We start from the raw sequence: 21,693 nt of genomic DNA on the forward strand, positions 1-21,693 counted from the left end.
AAAAAAAAAAAAAGGACATACTGGCCCTTCAAGGCCACAAGAGAGAACATGTTAACTCACTGCACAAAATGCTACATTCTGAAAGTTAAAAAGTCACTCCTCTAACATATATATGTAAAAAAACAACAACAGTCCTGCTTATGTTAAACACAACCACTGACAGGGGACCAGAGGGCAGTGGTACATCAGCGTTGCAGTCAGAGCTGAAATCCAGTTGGACTGATTTTAAGACACAAATAAGAGGAAGTGACACATGTGATGTAATCCCCTTCCTCTGGTGTTTACGTGTTGAGTCAGCACAGTAAACTAGTCCAGTGGTTACAGCAAAAGAAGAGGCAAAAGGAGGAAAAGTCCCCGTTTAGAGGAAGAAAGAACTTTACAGTGTGCCGTAAAGACATTGTCAAGACAAGAAAAGGTCAAGGCATCTGTTTACTTCCAGGGTTTGAACAATCGTTGAGCTGATCACAGTCTGACGCAAAGCATCTGTGATGATCACAAAACAGGAAGGATGAGGCCCGCAGAGATGTTCCTCTCTGAATGGTTTGTTTGTTGATGAGAGGGGAAATGATTGGGCCAGAATAGACCACATGGCCTCCGCATGTCCCACCGCATCAGTGATCCAGGAGGAGTTAGCACGAGGGGAGAGGAAAGTGTAGGAAAAAGAAGACGTTTTACTGGACGCCTTTACACCGAGGTCTCAGACTGCAGCCTCATGACGAACTTGTGGCTCTTTGGGTCGATGAACTCCTCCCCGAGCCGCAGGAAGGGGAGCGGCGTCACCGTGACAACAAGGGAGAAGTCCAGGCGTCGCAGGGAGAAGACCAAACCCTGACGCAGGGCTGAGGTCACCGGCTCCTCGCTCACCAGAGTCCACTGGCGCCCCCTACCGTTCTGCTGCTGGTACTGCATGGTGGGGCCGGCGGTGAGGTAACGCTCCAGGAAAGCCTGAAAAGGAGGATGTTGGAGTTTAATCACCAAGGAAACACCAGCTGTCTTAGTGCTGAAGTGCCGTGCCCAAGTACACTCATGAAGCACTTAACTACATTTACATCACTAATGATGCGGCTTTGAAGATCATTTCATCGATCTACACTGTCCGCTAAAACAAGTAAAAGAAATACTATCCTACAATAATTCTGCCTTTCTGTAGTGGCAAAGATCCCTTTATTGTGTTGTATTTATTTTATATTTAATTAAAGTGGCTCTGTCCTACAGTGGTAACATATTTGGCTAACACTAGATCCCTGGCATCTCCTCTCGAGACCGAAAGGAAGCACAAATCCCTTGGACGGGCCATGTTGGGATGGAAGGAGCATCCATACCAGATCAAATATGCACATTGATCCAGTGTGTTGACCTCTTGTGAATAAGACAGCAACTGATAGAAGCTGTTTTGTTTTTTTAAATAAAAGAAAGTGTCCCAAAAAGAGAGAGTATTCAGGAGTAAAGGTAGGTACATCTGCACTCAATGAGGGACTGTTTGGGTTTAAATAGCAAAAAATAAATTAAAAAAACATCCTTATGGTAAATAATATAGAAGGGTTTTGATAATCAATAGAAAGTATCTGTACACACAGGACAAGACTGAAAACAGTATCAAGTGGCTGCTATCATCAGGGACTTAGGCGCCTCCGAGTTAGAGATGTATTCGATTCTCTAGTAGAAAATTCTGCTAAGAAACAGCCATCAATACTCAAACATGTTTAAAAACAAAACAAACAAATATTTTAATATCAATTAGGCTGTTTGCTGTATTGGAACTATTGACGACTCACCTTGGGTGTCATGTTGTGCGTGATGCAGAACTGAAGGTGTGTGAGGATGCTCTCCATACTGTGGAAGGCCTGCTGCCGTGTGGTTCTCAGGTACTTCTGCATGGCCCGGGCCATCGGGGCAAAGATGGCTTGGGCTGCCTCTCGAGGATCCATTACCTCTCTGGGGTGTTTGGGAGATGAGGTTGCCTCTTCCTCTTGGAGGCGCTTGATATGCGTGAAGGCCTCTTCCACCGCCACCACCAACCTATTAGAGTAAAAGAGAACTGTGGTGACATACCCAACAGATCAAAGATGAAAAACCGAAAAGTTCTGCGGGTGATAAATGGCCCTCGAGGCCGACGAGGAACGTGGAGTGTATCTGACCTGGCCTTCCGTTTGCGGATCCTTCGGTCCATCTCGGCCTCCTCGTAGTAATACTCGTTGTGGGAGTTGTCTCTCCGTCTAGCAGCAGCTGCTATCATGGCCCGGGACTGGCCTGTGGAGTTATTGGTGGGGTTTTCTGTAAGACCGAAGGAGGGAGTATTGGACTGCACATTAGAACTCAGACAGGTAGTTTAAGGAGTTCTTTATGTTTCCCGTTCTTGCTGTAAAGCCACCTGCTTCTGACGTAGACCAACAAACGGCAACGAAAATTAAAGAAAAAACGATTTACTAATGGATTAAAGACAGACGTCAGAGCCAGGACGAAACTATATTTACCATCCAGAGAGTAAACTTTGAAGCCTGTCATCTTCTTGGACAGGATGGACTTGGGCAGGTTGAGGAGAGCTGGGTTATAGACGGGGAAGTCGCTGTAATAACGGTCCAAAACCCAGACAGCTGCCCGCTGGATGCTAAAACACAGTATCTGTCGTCAGTGTCACAGTAAGTACAGGTCAAACAACAGCTGCTGACTGCACAACGGACAGGCTGCAGTTAATACAGACGTAAATGTAAACTATATCTCAGCACCTCCCTCACATTTCTGCCTTTGATGGTGATCTCGTTTAATGTCACACCTCAACTATTACTTTAAAATAAGATACACTGATGTTTGGACAGTAAAATACTTCAAAGTAAAATGCATCCCCTCACATCCCCCAAACTGTTTTTTGGTGTAGTTTAATATTTACCTAGGTTTTGTGAAACTTCCGCTTTAAAGTTAATAGATTTATTGTTGTTGAAACTAAGAAATGTTTCAACAACAATAAATACATGCAATATGCTAAGAAATATATGCACATTTTTACCCAGTCCATTGGGATAATCAGAATAATTGAGCATATATTATATTTCCATTAAACAGTTCTTGACCACCAGAATCACCAAAACCATGGAGTCCCTGCCAGTGTCACGCTTTTTTTATATTTCACTGAAATCTTACTAAAGTTACTTAAAATAATGCCCGTGTACACGATGTAGGTGTGACTGCTGGGGATGGATTACATCCTTGAATCATCAAAAAAGGAAAAATGAAATCAGATTTAAAGTTGTGATGTCTCTGCATGCTGCTCACGTTTAAAAAAAAAAATAATGGCCTGATGGAGATATGCATGCACGCACACTTCCCCTTCAGTTTGTTTCCAAAAAACAATCTGTGTGTGATTGATTTTGACAACTTAAAAATACATTTTTCCCGCTCTAGGATGTGGTTTCAGAGCACAGGCAGAGAAAAAAGCTTGTAAAGCTTCTCAAATACAAGCGTGAACACACCCAAGTATCAACTTTCAGACATTTTAAACCCACTTAAGACAACTTTGTATTGATTTGCAGTGACTCTTTCCTTTGTAAAGACAAAGGACCCAATCCATACCAGCAAAAATCACTCCATAGAGTAACTGAGACCCTGCATCCTCATGTAAGGACATAGCATTTAGCTTTTCTGCAGCTTAGACTTCATGCTGCTGAGCACAGGCCTGTCTGTGGTACATTGCGAATAAGAGTTTGGGACTCATGAGGTTAATCTTCTGCCTCTCAGCAGGTTTATCGTATTTTGTTACTAGAAGGCAACCAAGTAACAAACAACAATTCTGTAAAGATATTAATTAAATGCCATGGCTGGTGTCACAAACCTGAGGTGGCCCACGTTGTAGAACTTGCTGGCACCATCTGTGCTCCGCACCACCTTAAGGCAGAAGGCTGGCTGAAGGTGTCGGACTTCCAGCAGCACCAGAGCCAGGTACTGGATGAAGAGCAGAGCATCCACCAGCGAGGCAGCATACTCCACAATCCCCCTATAGTCCCGTTCTCTGGGCTCCAACACACGCACGCCGTAGAACAACCAGTACGACGCCACAAACAGGAACACCAGCACCATCAGGAGGCAGCGGAAGACAAAAAAGCGCGGGAGGGTGGCGCGGGGAGGGCGGAGGAACAGAGCCCAGGAGGAGATGAGCAGGACCAAGAGCTTGAAGGCCAGGGAGACGTAGAGGCCCTCGCAGGGCGTGCCGCAAGGCTCGAGGGCGTCACGCCACAAGACCTGCGGCAGGATGAGGAAGGCTAATGGCGTGACCAGAGCAAAGAAGCTCAGGCAGCCTCCCAACGCCGGACCCACAAAACGCTTGCACTCCAGTGGAGTTGACTCCTCCAAATCTTTGGTGACGCGGGTCAGGTCCTCGTTCGAGATGCTGTGCTCTGAGGTGCCAGTGACCACAGTGGTGGTCTCTCCCCAGTTGTCATCCTGCACAACAAAGAAAACAATTAGTCATTTTAATCTCTATGCTGAGTAATATATTAAGTTCACCCCCAGCTTTGACTTAAGTTGCACCTCTTCAAGAGGCTAAGAATGCTGGGATTGTATGTGTGAACAGGAGTTGCTCAGCCATACCTAAGAAAAGGAGGGTGTGAGACAAAATCTGAAGCTGCTTATCCTACATATATGAACACAAGATGTTTACATGAAAGGGTTGGTTGGAAGGCAGAGTAAGCACAAATGAACAGTTCTTGCTTTTTTAAAAATCTTTTTTGAGCAGCTAAAAAGCCCTCAACTTAAAATTAGAAGCTAAGGGCTCGAGCCCTGAACATCTTTGTCCCAAGAGCGATTGCAGGTTGGTTAAGCTTTAATGCAAGTGCCCCTTTACTATTTTAAGAATGACTCTTCACTTCATCTGAGAACAAATACGTCCCCTCGGGCTCCTTAATGAAAGCACGTCTCTGCACTTTAAATAGTGAAGTCAGATTATTTTAAAGTCAGCACCTGCTCTCTCCTCGCTAACTGACGAGACAGAAAAGGACTGAAACGATATGATTAACAGCTCTAAGAAAACACACTTGAGCTGTTGAAAGAATCTGAGAGACCACTTTGAATGGATAACAAAGGAAAACTGATGGGGAATTCAGCAACAGCTTTTTGACCTGAATAAAGTAGAGAGGTCAAAGTTTTGGTTTAAAGGACTATTTGTAGTTCAGCTGAGTGTTTGACTTTAATTAAACATAATATTTTAGCATGTACAGCTCCAGGGTAATCTGAGCCTATTAACTTTGTCAATGTTAGTGACATGCAGCTAAAGGACCGAAAGTCACTAACATTTTTTGAACAAATTGTAGATTTAAGAAACATTGGTGGGATAAGATATGCACAATGTTAACCATTAATTAGAATAATGACTGGTGATTAAATGAGGTCAAAGATGACGATGCATGAACAAAAAGAAAGCAGAAAACACTGTAACTGACTCTGTCATCTCCGCGGGTCGACTCTGCATCGAGAAGCGGCTCTCCGGGTGTTTGGATGGTGACCGATTTGTCTCCACGACTGCTGCTGTCTCGGCTCTTGGAGCGGTGACGGTCCCGCCGATCCCTGAAGACAAAGAAATTATGTATCATATCATAAAGGGCTACATTAGTCACAGACGCATCGAATGATGTGATGATGTTACACCATGACACAATCTGCTATTAGTTATCCAATTTTTATTTATTGTCTTAGCAGATTGTCTGTCAAAGTTGCTGTGGTGAATCTTTGTGATAGAAGAACACACAGTTGTGGTCAGAAGTTTACATACACTCATCGTGGGCATGAATGTCATGGTAATTTTGGGCTTTTAAAGGGTTTTTTAACTGTTATTTTTCCAGGCTGGAATCATTATACAACAAACATCTTTAGTGGCTTAAGAAAACAATTTATTTTAGACTTTTGTGCTAATCCACACAAACTCAAATATACACACACACCTCACTAATATTTGGTTAAATGTCCCTTAGCAAGCTCGACCTCAACCAGACACTTTTGATAGCCATTAACCAGAATTAAGCTTCTGCCATAATTCTGGTTTGTTATTTGACCACTCGTCTTGACAAAACTGATCAAGTTCAATTAAATTGGTTGTTTTTTTCCTTCTTTTTTTTTTTTTTTTTGCATGGACCCAGTTTTTAAGCTTAATCAGATCCAGATGTCCAGATGTGTCCAAGTTTCAACCCTCTAGCTGTTGATTTAATGTGAAGTTTAAGATTTTATAAGTAGCCTTCCTTGTTCGTAATTCCACTTTGTATTATACAGGGTGGGCCATTTATATGGATACACCATAATAACATGGGAATGGTTGGTGATATTAAAGTCCTGTTTGTGGCACATTAGTATATGTGAGGGGGCAAACTCCTCAAGATGGGTGGTGACCATGGTGGCCATTTACAAGTCGGCCATCTTGGATACAACTTTTGTTTTTCCAATAGGAAGAGGGCCATGTGACACATCAAGCTTATTGGTAATGTCACAAGAAAAACAATGGTGACAACCATTCCCATTTTATTACGGTGTATCCATATAAATGGCCCACCCTGTATATCAGCACCACTGACAGCAAAACAGCCACAGAGCATGATGCTACCACCACCATGCGTGACATTTGGTACAGTGTTCTTAGGTTTGAAAGCCTCACCTTTAATCCTCCAAAAGTACCTTTTGTCATTGAGGCCAAATAGAAATGTTTCAGCCTCCATCTTATCTGATCATGTCCATAGCCTTGTGGTCAGATGCAGATTTCAGTCAAGCTTCACTGTGGACAGTGATGCTGGTGGTCCAGCAGTTTCTAGTTCATGTCAAGCTTGGGCCCTGGTGGTTCCTGGGTTGTTTCTGAACATCCTGACCAATTTCCTCTTATCTGAGGGGGGACCGTTTTGGATCTTTTTGGATCAAAGTCGTGACACATGTGAATAAGTTATACTTACGTACAATTATTTGAACGGATGATCTTGGGATTGTTTAGAAATGGCTACAAGGGATCTTCCCAACTTATGCAAGTCTGGGTTTCCCCATTCTTTTGAGCAGTGGTGTCAAACAATTCCTCTTTATGCTGGCAAAAAGAAAACAGTTGCCCACAATCATGATCAGCAATGAGAGGTTAATAGGCCTTGGTCTTGTCGAGTTAAAAGACACTGTAGAAGCTTCAGCACCACTTGTTAAAAGATTTAAGTCAGCGTATGTTTATATCCGAGCCCGTATTTATACTTTTGACCCTGCGAGAAATACAGAAACTCCAAAATAAATTCAAACTTGTGCATCCAGCAACTTATTAAAGACACATGCTGTACTTTGGTGCCACCCAGGGGAAAAAAAACAGTTCAAAGAAAAAGTTGAAAGCCCCAAATTACTGTGACCTTCATGATGAGTGTATGAAACTTTTGACCACAACTGTAACTTTTTAAAATTCCTCGTAAACAAAGAAATGGGTCTTACATTCCTCGGTATAGTCACTAATTGAATTATGTCTGTTTCCCTCTCATTTAAAAACAGTCAGAATGATTAATTGCCTCATAGCTTTTTTTCCCTCTTTACCCAGTGAACAGTGGTGTTTTTCTAAAGCATAACAAAACGATACTGCCAGAAAGGAAATTAAAAGCATTGCCATCGCTCACCACCTCCAATTTATCAACTGAGATTGGAGCTTAAAAAATTTGAAGTTTAATCAAGCAAACAGACGTTCGCACAGATTCAGCGAAAATGCTTCCTTAAGGTTTCCCTGGATAACATGTATAAAAGCAGCCCAGGGGTCACTCAGCTTCTTTGAGTGGTTAATCAGCAAACTGTTTTCTTAGTTCACTGTAGCGACTCTGATGGATGTGTTTAGAATTAAAGCCGTCTTCCTGGCTCTATATGAGGTTATGTATGAGTAAGTATACTTTATTATTCCTATTTTCAATATAGATGTATGATGTGTGAGTGTTCAGTATTAAAATATGTGCCACTATGTCTCCTAGTGTGGATCTCAGCATGTGGTTTTCATCCACAGCATCTGTAAAGCTTTTGAGCTGCATACCAGACACCCTACTGTTACTGACGACTTCTTATAGGGAGAATTTGGTTATGAAACCTCACAAGTCACTACCTGTTACAAAGTGATAAAACATTTGATGATTAATTATCCTTTCAGATGGCTAGTGTTGGTCTGGAGTTTAGAAACCACATACACATCAGGTACAAACCTGTATATAAACTCAAAACCTTTAAAAACTGTTATTTTCTAACTAATATAAGTGCCACAATCGCTGATTTATGAGGCAGCAGCTGCAGATTTTGGTTCACTGCTGAGTTTCAGTGACTGGGGAGTCTCCTTCAGAAAAAGAAAAAACTCAAATAATAATTAGGACCAGGGGTGTCAAACATAAGGCCGGGGGGCCAGAATCGGCCCAGCCAAGACTTCAATCTGGCCCACTGGGATGGCTTTCGAATATTTAAAGGACGGCACAGATTTTAGACTTAACTGTATTTTCATGACTTTTACAGCTTTTCCTACACATTCATTCATTCTGGCAGATTGATGCGATTTCGTTATCTTTATCAATAGCATTTTGTTATCATGTTGAAAAACTGAGACATCATGTTGCACTTATTTTCCCTACACCGTAGATCCCTGATCTACACTCTTGGACTGACTACTGCTGCAGTTGCATAAATATTTGATTAAAAAAATACAAATACAGAAATACAGTTGTTGTTGCTGTCATTCTAATTATGTTGTGTAAATCACAATATGTATTTGAAGATCCAATATTTAAACCAACCAATATTCGAATCAGTCCAAACAACAGACCAGAAACAAATACATGAAGTTATGAGCCTGAGTGTGCCTACTTGAATGGGTCTTACCCACCTGTGCTTTCGGGAGCTTCGGGAATGGGAGGACTTGTATGAGTAGCCCGAGTACTGCGACTCGTTGTCCATGTCTCGGGTCGGCGGTGAGCGGGCTTTACGAGCCCCGCCTCCTCCCGCCGTGCCGCGCTGCTCGCCGACGCCTCCCAGTTGGTTTTTGCGCTCGGAGATGGACTTGGTGGAGAGAGCCAGGGGCAGTTTGAGTAGGTCAACCTTACTCCTGAGGGAATCTATCTTGGAGGCCGATGAGGGGGGAGCAAGAGAAGGGAGGATGGGAGGGCAGGGGAGGCTAAAACGATGAGATGATGAGGAAGGAATAGGGGTGGGAGAGGATGATGGGCAGGAGAGTTGCAACAGGGGAGAGCCGAGGTTGCTGAGATCTGAAAGAGAAGGACAAAAAGAGAGCGCTGGTTAAAACTCAGCATCGCATGTAGCCATTTCTCTGCCTGAGCTACTATTTGTGCTCCTAAGTTGCACAGTTTAACTGAACTGACAACACACTAAAAATACACCGCAGGCTTCATATTTATCTTTTCCTTTTTCCTGCCTGAGCTTCCTGCCTTGTGCTCCTAACAGCAGTCACACCAGACCATCTAGATGGTACAAAACAAGGTCCCCGGTGTCACTTCTAAACTTGGGCAAAAGCTGCTTTTCATAATACGCATCACGGCCTTGGAACAATTTACAAGATAAAGATCATTTTGGAAACACTGGCTTTATATCAGGCATTGAAAAGCATAGCACATTTCAAAATGCTGTCTGAGGAATGCGCCTGAAGCCTAACTTTAGAAAGAAGTAACAACGCAGACGTCTGCGAACACATGGAAGGTTAAAATCATAAGCCCCTTTCAGACGTCAACTCCTTTCCACTAGTCTGAGGGCGTCTGCATGCTTCATTTGCATGTCTTAATGTGCACCCTGGTCATTTTCCATTAAAATCACTACGGCAGTCATACAAGGTCTGACCTATAAGCCATCATTAACTGACAGGCACACACAGGAATATGGGCATCCTTCTTTGTGGGCTGCACAGGTAACTAAACGGCACAAAACAGAAAAAAACACAAGTTTTTGTTTTGTTTTTTTTAAAGGGAGGTCACCAACTCTCTTAATCTCACACTTAAGAGAAAGCCTCAAAACTCCTCCCTTTTTAAAGTAAAGTAAAATGACCCTTTAAGAGTCCATTTATGTGGTTTATACCCACATCCACTATAAAACACATTAACCTTCTAAACTGAGGCTTCGGTTTCACTTCAAGCGCTTTCATCGCTTCCAGGTCTCAGCTGAGGTTAATCATCACACGACTATATCTCCTCTCTCCAAGCAGCGAGCATTAGCCACAGTTAGCTGTGTCACAATGGCAGCCATATTGGATTACTGTGTTTTCACTAAACTTGTTTGCCCTCTCCCTCCCTCTCTCGCCGTCTCACATTCCGTCCCTCACGCCCCTCGTCCCCCGGGAAACGGGGCCTCTCCGCTGCCATGGTAATGAATGAGGGTGTTCAGCTGTAGGGGGATTGGAGGCTGACAGTTACTGTGGAAACCTGACCTCACACCGCCCTCTGACACACTGTCTGTCCACGCGGGAGGGAAAAAAAAAAAAATCACCAAAATAAAAGTATCGGCGTGATGGATGTTTGGCTGTCACATGGTAGTTAATCGATAAAGGGAGGGCGTGGCTCACTGGCTTTGATTGGCCCTCTTTGGGAAATGGAGAGGGAGGCTAGCTGCTATCAATGCCGGACAGATTCCACTTAGAGATGCTTTTATGCCCCATCAAGACCATTGAGTTTAAAATCCACTTCCCTTCATCCAAGTCCTGCATGAAATCCAATCTCTCTGTCAAAGTTTATCCACATTTTCACCATCTCTTTTTGCATCATTATTATCATCATCATTAGTAGTAGTAGTAGTAGTAGCAGCAGCAGTATTATCATCATCATTATTACACGGTAAAGTGTCAGTTCATCCACTGTCTGCAACAAGCCCTCCAACTTAAGTCATCTTTCTTCTCATTGGTTGTTCCTCACAAACAAAGGGTTTGAATAATAGGTCGGGTGGGGCATCAATGTTCCACTCTGACATCATAAAGACTGAAAGAGAGTCTTTTAGAGCCTTTGGAGCACCCAAGCCTTTATTCCAAGTGAAACTGCATGTGTGTCTTTTAGCTTAGGCATTGGGTTATAGAAAGCAAAAGACTAATGGTATGTGACAAATGCACGAGTGTCAGAGCGTGATATTAATGATAAAGAGATGCCATACGTTTACTTTCATAGTGCGCATGAGACAAGCCCAGACATGTGTTACAGCAAGAGGCAGCCTCCAATAATAATTTAGTAACAGGGAGTCCCTTCAACAACCTCAAACAAAAATTACAGCACTTTGCAAAATATGCGAGAAAGCTGTTCCCGCTAAAGGTGGAAACACTACACTTGTTTCAACACTTGTGGTAAAAAAGACACCACCAAGCTATGACGCCATGCGAGGAGGAGATACTAGGAGCTGATGATATGCTTGGAAAAAGTAAACAACGGAGACTCCATCGGGGATCGCCAGAGCACTGCTAGTTGTCTGTATGACAGGGAGATGGATGGAAATTATGGGTGCAGTTACATGATGGAAATGCAGGGCTTCAAGCAACTCCTGATAAAGCTAAACCCAGATCCCAGGTAGAAAATATTTTTCAGTGTTATGTGAAAATATTGTGAGTCTAAGTTAAGGTTAAGCTACTTTAATTATTAGTAGTAGTATTATTAAAATGTTAAGCATTTGTTTTATATTTTTACTTAAAACTTCCATGGAAAACGCTACTTAGGTTACTTTTAATGCTTAGATTTAACTTTGCCACTATCAGTGCATATATAGTGCAGTGCTATAATCCTGCTGCTAGCATCTTGTTTCTATAGAGTCACACTTCAAATTCGATAGTGTGTCATCAGGAGTTACTGACAGTTTCTTTGTGTTGTAGTAATAAATAAATAGTGCTTCCTGCAGGCTGCAATCACTGATAAAACACTGTTCACTATATCTTTTTAATAGATACATTTTTCCCAAATTTCCTTGAAATATAAATGATGTTGTGACAATATCACCCACTCGTGGCAGCAAGTCTGTTCCATTTCCCTGGAACCAGGGCTTTTCTAATAATCTTGAAGATCATCAGTGGCTGAAACAAGAGCAGCACACAGACTTTAGACTGCCCCTGGTTGTGCACAGCTATAACATGCAAACAACAGTTTACCAAGCTCTGCGTATGATCAGCGCACAACCAGGCCAGTCCCCTCATAGGGATTATTCACACATGCGCTGATCTCAGTTTCTGAAAGTTTCTTCCTGTTTAAAATAAACACCACTTACCACCAGCATAAATATGATAGCAAATAATGAAAAATTCAATAGCTCAACGTTATGAGAAACCTCCCCTTATCCGGAATCACTAACTTTTAGCAGACTAGAGAAGATTTTGGACCCTTGCAGCCATGTGCAAAACCTCAACAGCATGCTTATTCCAAAACCACAAAACTCCAATGACTAACAGCTGCTTTCTGGTGCATCATGATCGGCTTTTATCTTCAGCTTTAGCAGAGGAATTAGCAGAATGGTGCTGTGCTTTTAGGCCAAATAAAGTGCTTAAAAGCTGTGTTTCATGCGACCCCTACAACAGACAGGAGTCTGCATTCTGAATGTCACGCGAAGCAAGAGGATTCTTATTTTAGATCAAGTTAAACCGAAGAAAAGCACATTAAACAAACTCCTCTTCACAAGTTCTTTTAAACATGCCATTCGGGGACAGACAGAGGAGCAGATATGGGTAGAGCTTCTCAGCAAAATAATACGAGGACAATAAGTGGAGAGGACTCAGAGATTCCCAGACAAGCCAAATACTCTACACAGGCAAGAGACACAAATCTAAAGTGTTTAATCTAATGGCTGTAGAAGCTTAGCCGGTATTTGCTCTCCCAGACAGAGAAACGCTGGCCAAAATAACAATCGGAAATCATCACTGGCCATAATGCTCGCCCCACCAACGCACATAAATAACAATTAAGCAATTATAATGATGCGGTCTGCCTTTCCAAGCAACGACAAAGGAAAATGAAGGAGTAACGTCTTATTTCAGCAGCATATTTACTCCTCTATATCTGAAACTCTAACAGCAGAGACAGAAGAAAATGGCTCAGCTTTTTGAACGCATGAGTGATAAAAAGGAAACAAAAGCATTACTCAGATTAGTGCTCTTTATAATATGTGTCAAAATCAAAGCCCACAACCTAGCCATTTGTCAATTTTAATCCAACTCACAAATTATTTTAGATTCTCAAGAAAGTTTGGCCTGTGGTCTGCACCGCCCTGTGCTCATGGCAAACTAACCCTCCACTGCATCGGCAATCTGACAAGCCTGCAAACAATGAACGTGACAAGACTACATAGTCCATGTCTAACTGAGTGTTAACAGACGCCTACCATGAAACAATTTGTTTTCAAAGAACATAGTTCCCATTTGAACATATACAGCAGCAAAGATGTGAAGTCATACATACTGCAAACAGGTATGCAGCTAAAGCAAAACATGTTTCTTCTTTCAGTCCTGATCTCAAAGTGTTGAAGCTGCAGAGTTTGCTGCAAGCTTCATTTTTGTTTCGTGCCAGGAGGCTGCTCTCTATGGTACAGGTAGACTAGGTGATCAAAGAGCTTTTGCCTCCATTTTCTTCTTTTTTTCTTAAATTAGCTTCCTGCACAAATATTGAGCTGTCGTGTTCGGGCCTGTGACACAGGCAATGCCAGAGCTGAGGAGCTGACGACGCACTCTGTGCAAGACTGAAACAAAAGACTGGTTTTATGCTTTGACATTAGAGCTTAACAAGATTTTATTAAATGCCCCAACTTCAAGCTTGTGGAACAGGTTGTTATAAGTTGGCTGAAGGAAAGCCTTCTTTGTGGAGTTAGTTTGCTTAACTACATTTTATAAAGACTAATGATCTTATTTTCTTCTGGTAATTTAATTAAAGCACGTCTATAAACTGTATCCTGTATATCTGGCCCTTGGTATAATTCCCATTTTGCAGCACAGCCCTTAGCAAACCCTCCTTGGATGCTCTTGCCATACATAAAATGCTGCTGACATAAATGTGTGCTTTTGCTTGCACGTAAAGACAAATGTTGTGAAGAGTGTCACGGTTATATGTATCCAAAAGCCTTAGAGAGCAATTAAAAGGCCAAGCATAGGAGTCTAAATTCCCCCTAGAGACGTATGGAGATACAACACAAACACGTTGGACAAAGGCAACGAGAAAAGACATTCAAACATAATATTTATCACCTTAATATGTTGACATTTCCTCCCATTGTGGGCGGAGTGGTGACAGTTGCATGAAAGGGGGAAAAACAAAAAAGATTTATCATCAGCAGAGCGTGAAAGCACTCAGGTAATATTGACATATTCTCAAAGAGGTAAGATAATTAAATGAAAGTATTACTATTTAACACAGCGAATATTCATTGTGAACGTTAAGACTTGATTTCAAGTTACAAGTCAATGAAAGATGGACTTAAGAGGTCATGAGAAATTTCGTGCCTGATGATGGCATCTTAATGAAAGACAACAAATAATTCAAAAGGCATTTAACTAACTAACGTCTCAGAAATTAGGATAGCCAAGTTAGCTGGAGAAACCTACCGGCTACATCTAAAACATGGATCTTAGGATTTGATATGAAAGTTTAATTTAGATTAAACAGAAGATAAACTTTCAAAAACATGTAGCAGATGATTTAACTGGTAATTATGGTTCTTGTGAAACCCTCTGAATCAACGACATGTAGAATACACAGACAAGCAGAGCTCACTGTTCACAAAAGCCCTCCGGCTAAATACACACATTTGCTCACACACCTAGCAAACATAGCAGGGTAATGTTTGTAATTAAGTTCCTGCATTTTCTGTTTCCTGCCAAGTGTCCTTCTATTCCAGTCACTCACATCATGGCACAATGACTTTTTACCCTTAACCACAACATTTATGACAACATACACTGAAACCAAGACTGTGCAACAATGAAAAACATTAGCATGATAACACTTACTATGGTGTATCGATAAACATTTGGTATTCTCCAAAGAATGAAAGACTGCATTCACAATCATAATCACTGCTGCAAACTACTGAACTGGGTATAGTCTATCTGACCTTTAAAAATCAGTATTTAAGTAGCAAAGCTGTAAAGGGAACTTCAGAATCTCAAAATGTGAACTGTCACAGAAGCTGCACACAAAGGCTGTGAAGGACTGAACTTAATATTTGGGGATGTTTTAGAGTTTTGCTGAGTTTTACATGCACAGGCACATAAACACGGGGTTAATGTTTCTCAACTCTTCAACTTTGCACTTCCCAAACAAGTGAGCACTGACGCACTGTTTGACTCCACCGTTTGCTCAGCTGTGATGCTACTTTGCTGCAGCTTTTGCAATTAGGATAAGCTATGTGATCATGCGTTATCTAAATTACTCTCCAAACATGTCCTTCTGCTTTATGTTCTTTAAAAAAAAAGTTTTGACAGTATCCAAGTAAACATGAGCAATAATGTTAAATTTGTGACTGGACGATATCTGCCGACTGGTAAGGAGACTAGAGCTCTCTGAAGCATTTTACCTGTTCTAAATAACGTAACATAAATTGACTTGTACAGTATAAATAACTGCTGGATGATGTAAAACTTGGATAAATTGGTGGATCCCTAGCAGCACTGCATTCTGGGTTTTTGGGGCTCCTGTCAATTTAAAAAAAAAAAAAAGAAAAAAAAAAGGCCTTTTTTCAGCTTCAGTGAATGATTTCTCTGTACGAAGACTGGAGTCGAGTGTAAAATTAACTCTGTTTTTATGCTGAAACGCTGACATCATCTTTCAGCATTTGACCTTTGAGGTAGATAAAGCAGTTTCTTGTAAACATTACATTCAGCCTGTTATACGTATAATGAGAGACATATGCTTCAAAAAAGTAAAGCGCACAGGGCCGTCTCTGCAAGTAAGGCCTGCAAAAGGCCCGTCCTCTCTAAAGAAAGTATGAAAAGAAAGTTGCAAATATTACATCACTTTCAAGTGGCTTAAAGCACTAAGCTACCAGAAAATTTTGATATGAGTAAATCTAGATTGCACATGGTCTGCTGACCTTTACAGTCTGAAATAATCCTGTTGCCATACCTGCCTGTGTGCTGGCCTGATAGTGAGAATATGACTGAACACTTGATCTACAAAGGTGTGGTCCGGTACTAAGATGGATAAGGTTTCCTATTCATCCCACCGTCCTCTATGACCTACTTCATGGACTTCAAGAGGATTCTCGCCTTCCATCTTTAATCAGCAGCATTAGTATTAAAAAAAAAAAGAAAAAAAGAAAAAAAAAAAAAGGAAACCACACACCCACAGTGTAAAAGTACATCTGAGCACAAATCTGTTCAGTAAAGCAATAACAACCTACCACTGGTTCTAGTTTTTGATTAGCACCTTACACAAAAGGTTCGTTTCTTTTCATCCAGCTAAGCCATTGTTCCTCCTGACATTGTTAACCAAATACCGGTATGACTTTTTCCATATAGTCTTATGCAAAAAGAGTCAAATTTCTAAAAAATAAAAAAAGCTCTGACCGATTTCACCAGGGTTGTCCACTGCAAGCCAGTCCAGAAACCTCTGTGTGTGTGTGTGTCTGTGTGTGTGTGTGTGTGTGTGTGTGTGTGTGGTCTAAGATTAAACAGTTATGATGCTGGGCTTCAGGCCTACTAGAGCCACGGCTCAAAGGTTTTATGGCTCAGGCCAAAGGGAGTGTAAAGTCATTTAATATGCGCCATCAACTGAGAGCAAAGACAACAGCTTCCTCTGAAAACAGAAGACAAACACATTCAAGCCTGAGTGAAGGAACCAAATCTCATATGCACACAACACAGCCTCCACACAGGGTCCCAATCCTCAACAGCTAAAATCGACTTCATTATTTTTTTTATTGTGGAATTTATTGTACCAACTCCTTTTGTTTTCAATTTAAATCAATCTGGTTTATGACTCAGTGCATCCAAAATCAATTAATGTAGCTCAAAGCAACAACGCTCCTGAGTCAAATCCATAGTTTAAACATCTTTGGCTTGCAGTTTGGATTTCATATGCATTTCTTCATGCATCATTTAAAGTAACTATACAGCTTAAAACAGTGCAGACGTTCATAGAAGACCATTTTGGTTATGCTCATCAATAAAAATGATTCCAACAATGAAATCAAACCATTAACAGTGCAATTATTTTGCTGCAAGCGTGCAGATCTAGTCACACGGTAATCAAAACAAGCACATGGAAGATTTTACAGCTACCTTCCCCATGGCAAAAAGAAATCGAGCTGCCGTCAAAAAGTTTGGAGCTGCTTGCACTGTGACGGCAGCTGTCAGGGCGGAAAAGCAAGCCGGGACACCTCTGAAGTGACCAGCTCCGCTCCATAGCCATTTTAGGCCAGATATAGTCCACCAACTGTGAAAATAAGCATGCACACGCCCAGGGTCCAACAGGGGAAGAGGCTCATCAGTGTAACAAGGGCCACACACACACACACACACACACACACAGACAGAACAGAGACTGCCACCCACATCAGTAAAACCAGTGAACAACAAGACAACTGCTTCTGTCCAGGTCTGCACACACGGCGAGCAAACGGGAGCAGGTGTGCGCATGTGTGCGAGTGAGAAAATCTAATAGGGTGTGTTTGAATCAACAGGCCTGTCTTCTGACTCTGTATAGATTTGTCTTCATATCCAAACAAAAGTACTGCAGAGACAGGAAGCGGCTGAGATGATTCATGAGTCATGACTATGGCGAGTCTAACAACAGCAGCCAACTATGTGTTACTGATAAGTCAGAGCATCATTATTTTCTTTGTTTGGGTTATAAAACGTCAGGAGTTGCTTGAAAAAGTCCAAAAATGCAGAGGCGTGTCATAATTCACTGTCAGAGACTATAAAAACAGCAGAAGTTCAAATGTGGCGATCAGACTGGAGTCAGAAACTATTGCATTTTTTAAGGCAGTCAAAAAGAGCTGTATGAGTCAAACAGAGATGCATTTATTTTGAATAAGAAAACACTCGTATTCCCTTCAGGAAACACTTTCTGAGCACTGAAATCTTTTCATGATGACAATATTAATGTAGATATTGCGGCAATTTCTTAATTAAGACTTAATTTGTGAGTCACCTGACAAACATCAATTTGACTCCTTGTTTAAGTGCTTTAAACATCCAAAATTATGTTTTATCACAAGACATTTGGAAGCTTTTTTGTGCATTTTTTCAACCTGAAGCAACCACATTGACTTAAAAAGAAAACAAAATGTGATTCCATGTGATTAAACACAAATATGACATGATAGAAACCTTCTACCATGTCTGTTTCCTGAAAATACATGCACAATTCTCTCTGCACTCACATTACTAGTTGTCATGCTTCTCTTATACTTTAATTGAACCAAAGTAGAAGGCACACCGCAGGGGGTCAGAGGACAAGCTGTATTCTCTGTGTTTGTGTGGACAGACCCTTTAAGCAGAAAGCCAGGCTGTCTGAAGAGCTGAAATGGTAAATTAGTCAATTTACAGATGAAAAGGGCCAATGGACAATTTGAATTGTTAAGTAAAACCTCAGTTTATTTCTAAAGGAGTAAAGTCTAACATTTTCTGCTTTTCAAGAAAGAAAACTAACGTTTTCTCCATCAGCTTCTTGAATATGGAAGGTCTTGGTGTTTTTCTCTGTTTGATAATATTGTAGTATTTGGGTTTAAGACTCCTGGTCAGACCAAACATGTTTCTACATAAAATACTGGAGTTTTTATTTTAACTAACAATAAGGGGAGAAATCTAGTTGATTTTTGCCAGCATTTCTTAATACTTCAGATTTCCTAAATTAATGGGCACCAATACTTCTACAATGAACCAGCTGTGCTTCATATTTCTTAATCTCTGTGGTATCACTGTGTAAAATTCCTTCTTCAGTCCATTTCCACTGAGCCCCTGCTATGTTTACGACCCGTTTTATCACTAAAACATCCCCACTGGAAGCAGTTTACAGCCATTCTGTGGTATTTTTTTAAAGCCTGGTGATAGCATTGTGTAGTTTTATCTCGCAAAAGCAGGACTCAAATCTTAGAAATTAGAAGTTGAAGGGCGAACAGACGTTTCAAGCACTGGATCTGTGCGTAATCAGGGCCTGTTTCGGCTGCAGCAACGTTATCCTGTTTCACTTTGAATTACAGCCTGTGTTTAGACATTTTAGCACCGTGCTGCAGGCTACTGCAGCGTGGCTCAAGAGTCGAGCTGCGTTCATTAATATTTCAACAATATTCCACATGCACAAAGAGCCACCAAAGGCTAACTTACTGCGAAGAACCGGGCGAGTATAAAGAGTTGTGCGACCTACAAGATGAAAAAGGAGGGTGTTGGAGAAAGGCAGGACAATGGGAGACTCCCAGGCCCCACCGGTGGCGTCCTGATGCCAAATGATCCCAACGCCCGCTCCCTTTCTTTCCCCTTTCCTTTTCCAAATGGGACGCCCTCGCAGTAAAATGAATGGACGCACTGAAATTCCCACCAGCCCTTCGCCGAGGACAAAATTCAAACCCTCCGGCCTGCAGTCACACTGGACGCGCTCTTTGCTTCCAGGCGCATCACTCTCAGTCTCCTTTTTTACGCTTCTGTTCACATTAATAAAGGCAACTCTTCCTCCCACGTTTAAAATCGATCCAGGGAGCTACGTGGCCTCCGTGGGGTCAACAATAGCGCCGACGAGGGTCCTAAACTTCCCTTCGGATTCAAAAAAAAAAAGGGCGACCATCGCGTCCTCTCGACTATTGTTTGGGGAAACCGGAGATCTCCGGCGCCCCGAAGCCTCCCAGCTCCCCTCTCCGCGTTACAACAGCGCGCAAGCATCCACAGCACCACTTCCAACATTTTAACACATTTCCGCAAAGAAATACTACTTACTTATTCCGGATCGTCCATTCAGGTATTTTCTTACTTTCCACTCTCCTTCCACTCAGCCGTAGCACCGTGCGCCCCGCCTCCGCTTCACTCTGGCCCCTCCTCTGTTCCCCCCCTGGGGGACCAGGCCCGTGAGAGAGTGTGGTTCAGCCACGGCGCATCTATCACCGCGCTGATGTCTCTGAGAGTGTGCGCTCGATGAGAGGGACCGGGACAGAGTAATGTGGCTCTTAAAACAGAGAGGCGGTTTATGGAGCTGCTGACGGGAACAGTCCTCTAAAAGCGCCATCATCATTAGATGCTTTCAAACCTCCTGACCTCCGTGCAGCTAAGAAGATGGTTACGAATCCAGACATGCAGCACGAACAGGTTTTAATATGTCGTATAGTTTAGAGGTAAGAAGAAAACATTTTTTGTATTATACCACGGATTTGTACAACATGGATAATGTATATTAATAAATGGTTGGACTCTAGCAAAGACCTGGCACATGTCCTTGCCAGTTGATCCATTTTCACTGAAGCCTCGTCAGAAATGGAAGGGTGGCTATCAAGAAGCCATTCTTTAAAAAGGGAAACAGGGAGGAAATGTTGAGGTATGCCAAATGTCCTTCAAGAAGCCTGGAGGACTATTCATGATGACTACTTACAGAAATTAGAAGAGAGCTTACCTAAGAGACTTGTTTCTGCAAATCGCTGCACGTATTTTACATTTTCCCAGCAAAATATAAAGAAATTAAGGGTGACTCAAACATTTTTCACAGTACTGTAGCTCAAAATAATCTCACTGTAGATATGGCAGAGGATCCTTGGCAGAGGTTTTTCTGTACTGCGTCTTACTAAAAATATTACAATATTTGTTTTACAACTACCTTCCAACAAAATGCAGGCTAGGGTTTACCATTAACTACTTACAGTACTTAAGTCACACTGTGTTTCTTTTAAGGAGGATCTCTACTTTCTTGCTTTTTTTCCCAAGGACTCTTAAAAAATTATCAACTCAAAAACCGCCTTTTGAGTCTATCAAAACCTTCGTTTGCTGTCATTGTGAGCTGGCTTAAGAGGAAGATAATGGATGGATGATCATATTAAACATGACCAAAGTTTCAAACTATGTGTGCAGGTAGCCAAAGCCAAAGCTTCATATTGCTTTAAGCACTCAGTTTAAGAGTTTTTTCCACTCTTGGATCTGTGTGACATCATGACGAGGGGATATTCTTTGCAAGGTCATCTCAACCACAAAGGACTGACACGCACAAAAGTGCGAAAGTCCCTGAAGGTCAGAGAACTCGAGCCAGTAGAAGTGCCTTAAACATGCATTCCTTTAATGGCCAGCAGGGGGCGACTCCTCCAGTTGCAAATCCAGCTCTATGAAGGTCAAAAAACAACTATTGGCTCCCTCACTCTGTGACTTCAGTAAACACTTTTCTGCTGCGCACAATTAGTAGTTTAAGTTTATACGGAAAAGAACGTGAAGTCTGCTGGAGTCAGAAAAAAAAAAAGGATTATCCAGGATAAATGTCAATCAATTCTGCTTCATAGTCAGATTCACTCCTTGCTCATCACATCCACTTCAAAACAGCCAGAGGCTTCACAGGCATCAATAGTGGCAGTGGGTAACATTGTGACACCTGTGTTGGGGGGGTACCAAACAGAATAAAAAGCGGTCTTAAAGAAAGGAGGGGCAGGGAGTTAAAACTGCTTGATGAACTGAGGAGCTGCACCGAGGCCTAATTTATGGATCCTGCATCTGATGAAGGCTTGAAGCTGTCAGCTGCACTTGCTCTAGTCTAGTGGGTCTTCCTCTCAGTGATTTAGATGCTTTGTTAATGTGGCAATTTAGAAGCCAGT

At 41.9% G+C, this 21,693-nt stretch overlaps 1 protein-coding gene across 2 annotated transcripts; it reads right to left on the minus strand.

Moving 5' to 3' along the window:
- Nucleotides 1-16: 16 nt before the first annotated feature.
- LOC113010492 (vang-like protein 2) lies at nucleotides 17-19,604 on the minus strand. Of its 2 annotated transcripts, none has more exons than XM_026149569.1 (8): nucleotides 19,244-19,604; nucleotides 8,843-9,221; nucleotides 5,430-5,553; nucleotides 3,827-4,434; nucleotides 2,475-2,608; nucleotides 2,139-2,274; nucleotides 1,776-2,019; nucleotides 17-945 (listed from the first exon to the last, which is right to left on the minus strand). In XM_026149569.1, the coding sequence occupies exons 2-8, from the start codon at nucleotides 8,911-8,913 to the stop codon at nucleotides 685-687; spliced, it is 1,578 nt and encodes a 525-aa protein (XP_026005354.1). In that variant the 5' UTR covers nucleotides 8,914-9,221; nucleotides 19,244-19,604; the 3' UTR covers nucleotides 17-684. The 2 variants fall into 2 exon arrangements, with proteins under 2 accessions (XP_026005354.1, XP_026005355.1); XM_026149570.1 differs by lacking the exon at nucleotides 19,244-19,604 and adding an exon at nucleotides 14,162-14,230 and having other exon boundaries at nucleotides 19-945.
- Between the last annotated feature and the right edge of the window lie 2,089 nt (nucleotides 19,605-21,693).

Source organism: Astatotilapia calliptera, chromosome 18 (assembly GCF_900246225.1).
Source record: "Astatotilapia calliptera chromosome 18, fAstCal1.2, whole genome shotgun sequence".
NCBI classification, from domain to species: Eukaryota; Metazoa; Chordata; class Actinopteri; order Cichliformes; family Cichlidae; genus Astatotilapia; species Astatotilapia calliptera.

Excerpts from the sequence above, each read along its gene's own strand:
- LOC113010492 (XM_026149569.1), bottom strand. The coding sequence starts at position 8,913 with ATGGACAACGAGTCGCAGTACTCGGGCTACTCATACAAGTCCTCCCAT. Across the intron at positions 4,435-5,429 it reads CGACCCGCGGAGATGACAGA|GATGACAACTGGGGAGAGAC; the intron begins GTCAGTTACAGT and ends TTTGTTGTGCAG. Across the intron at positions 2,020-2,138 it reads ATCCGCAAACGGAAGGCCAG|GTTGGTGGTGGCGGTGGAAG; the intron begins GTCAGATACACT and ends TTACTCTAATAG.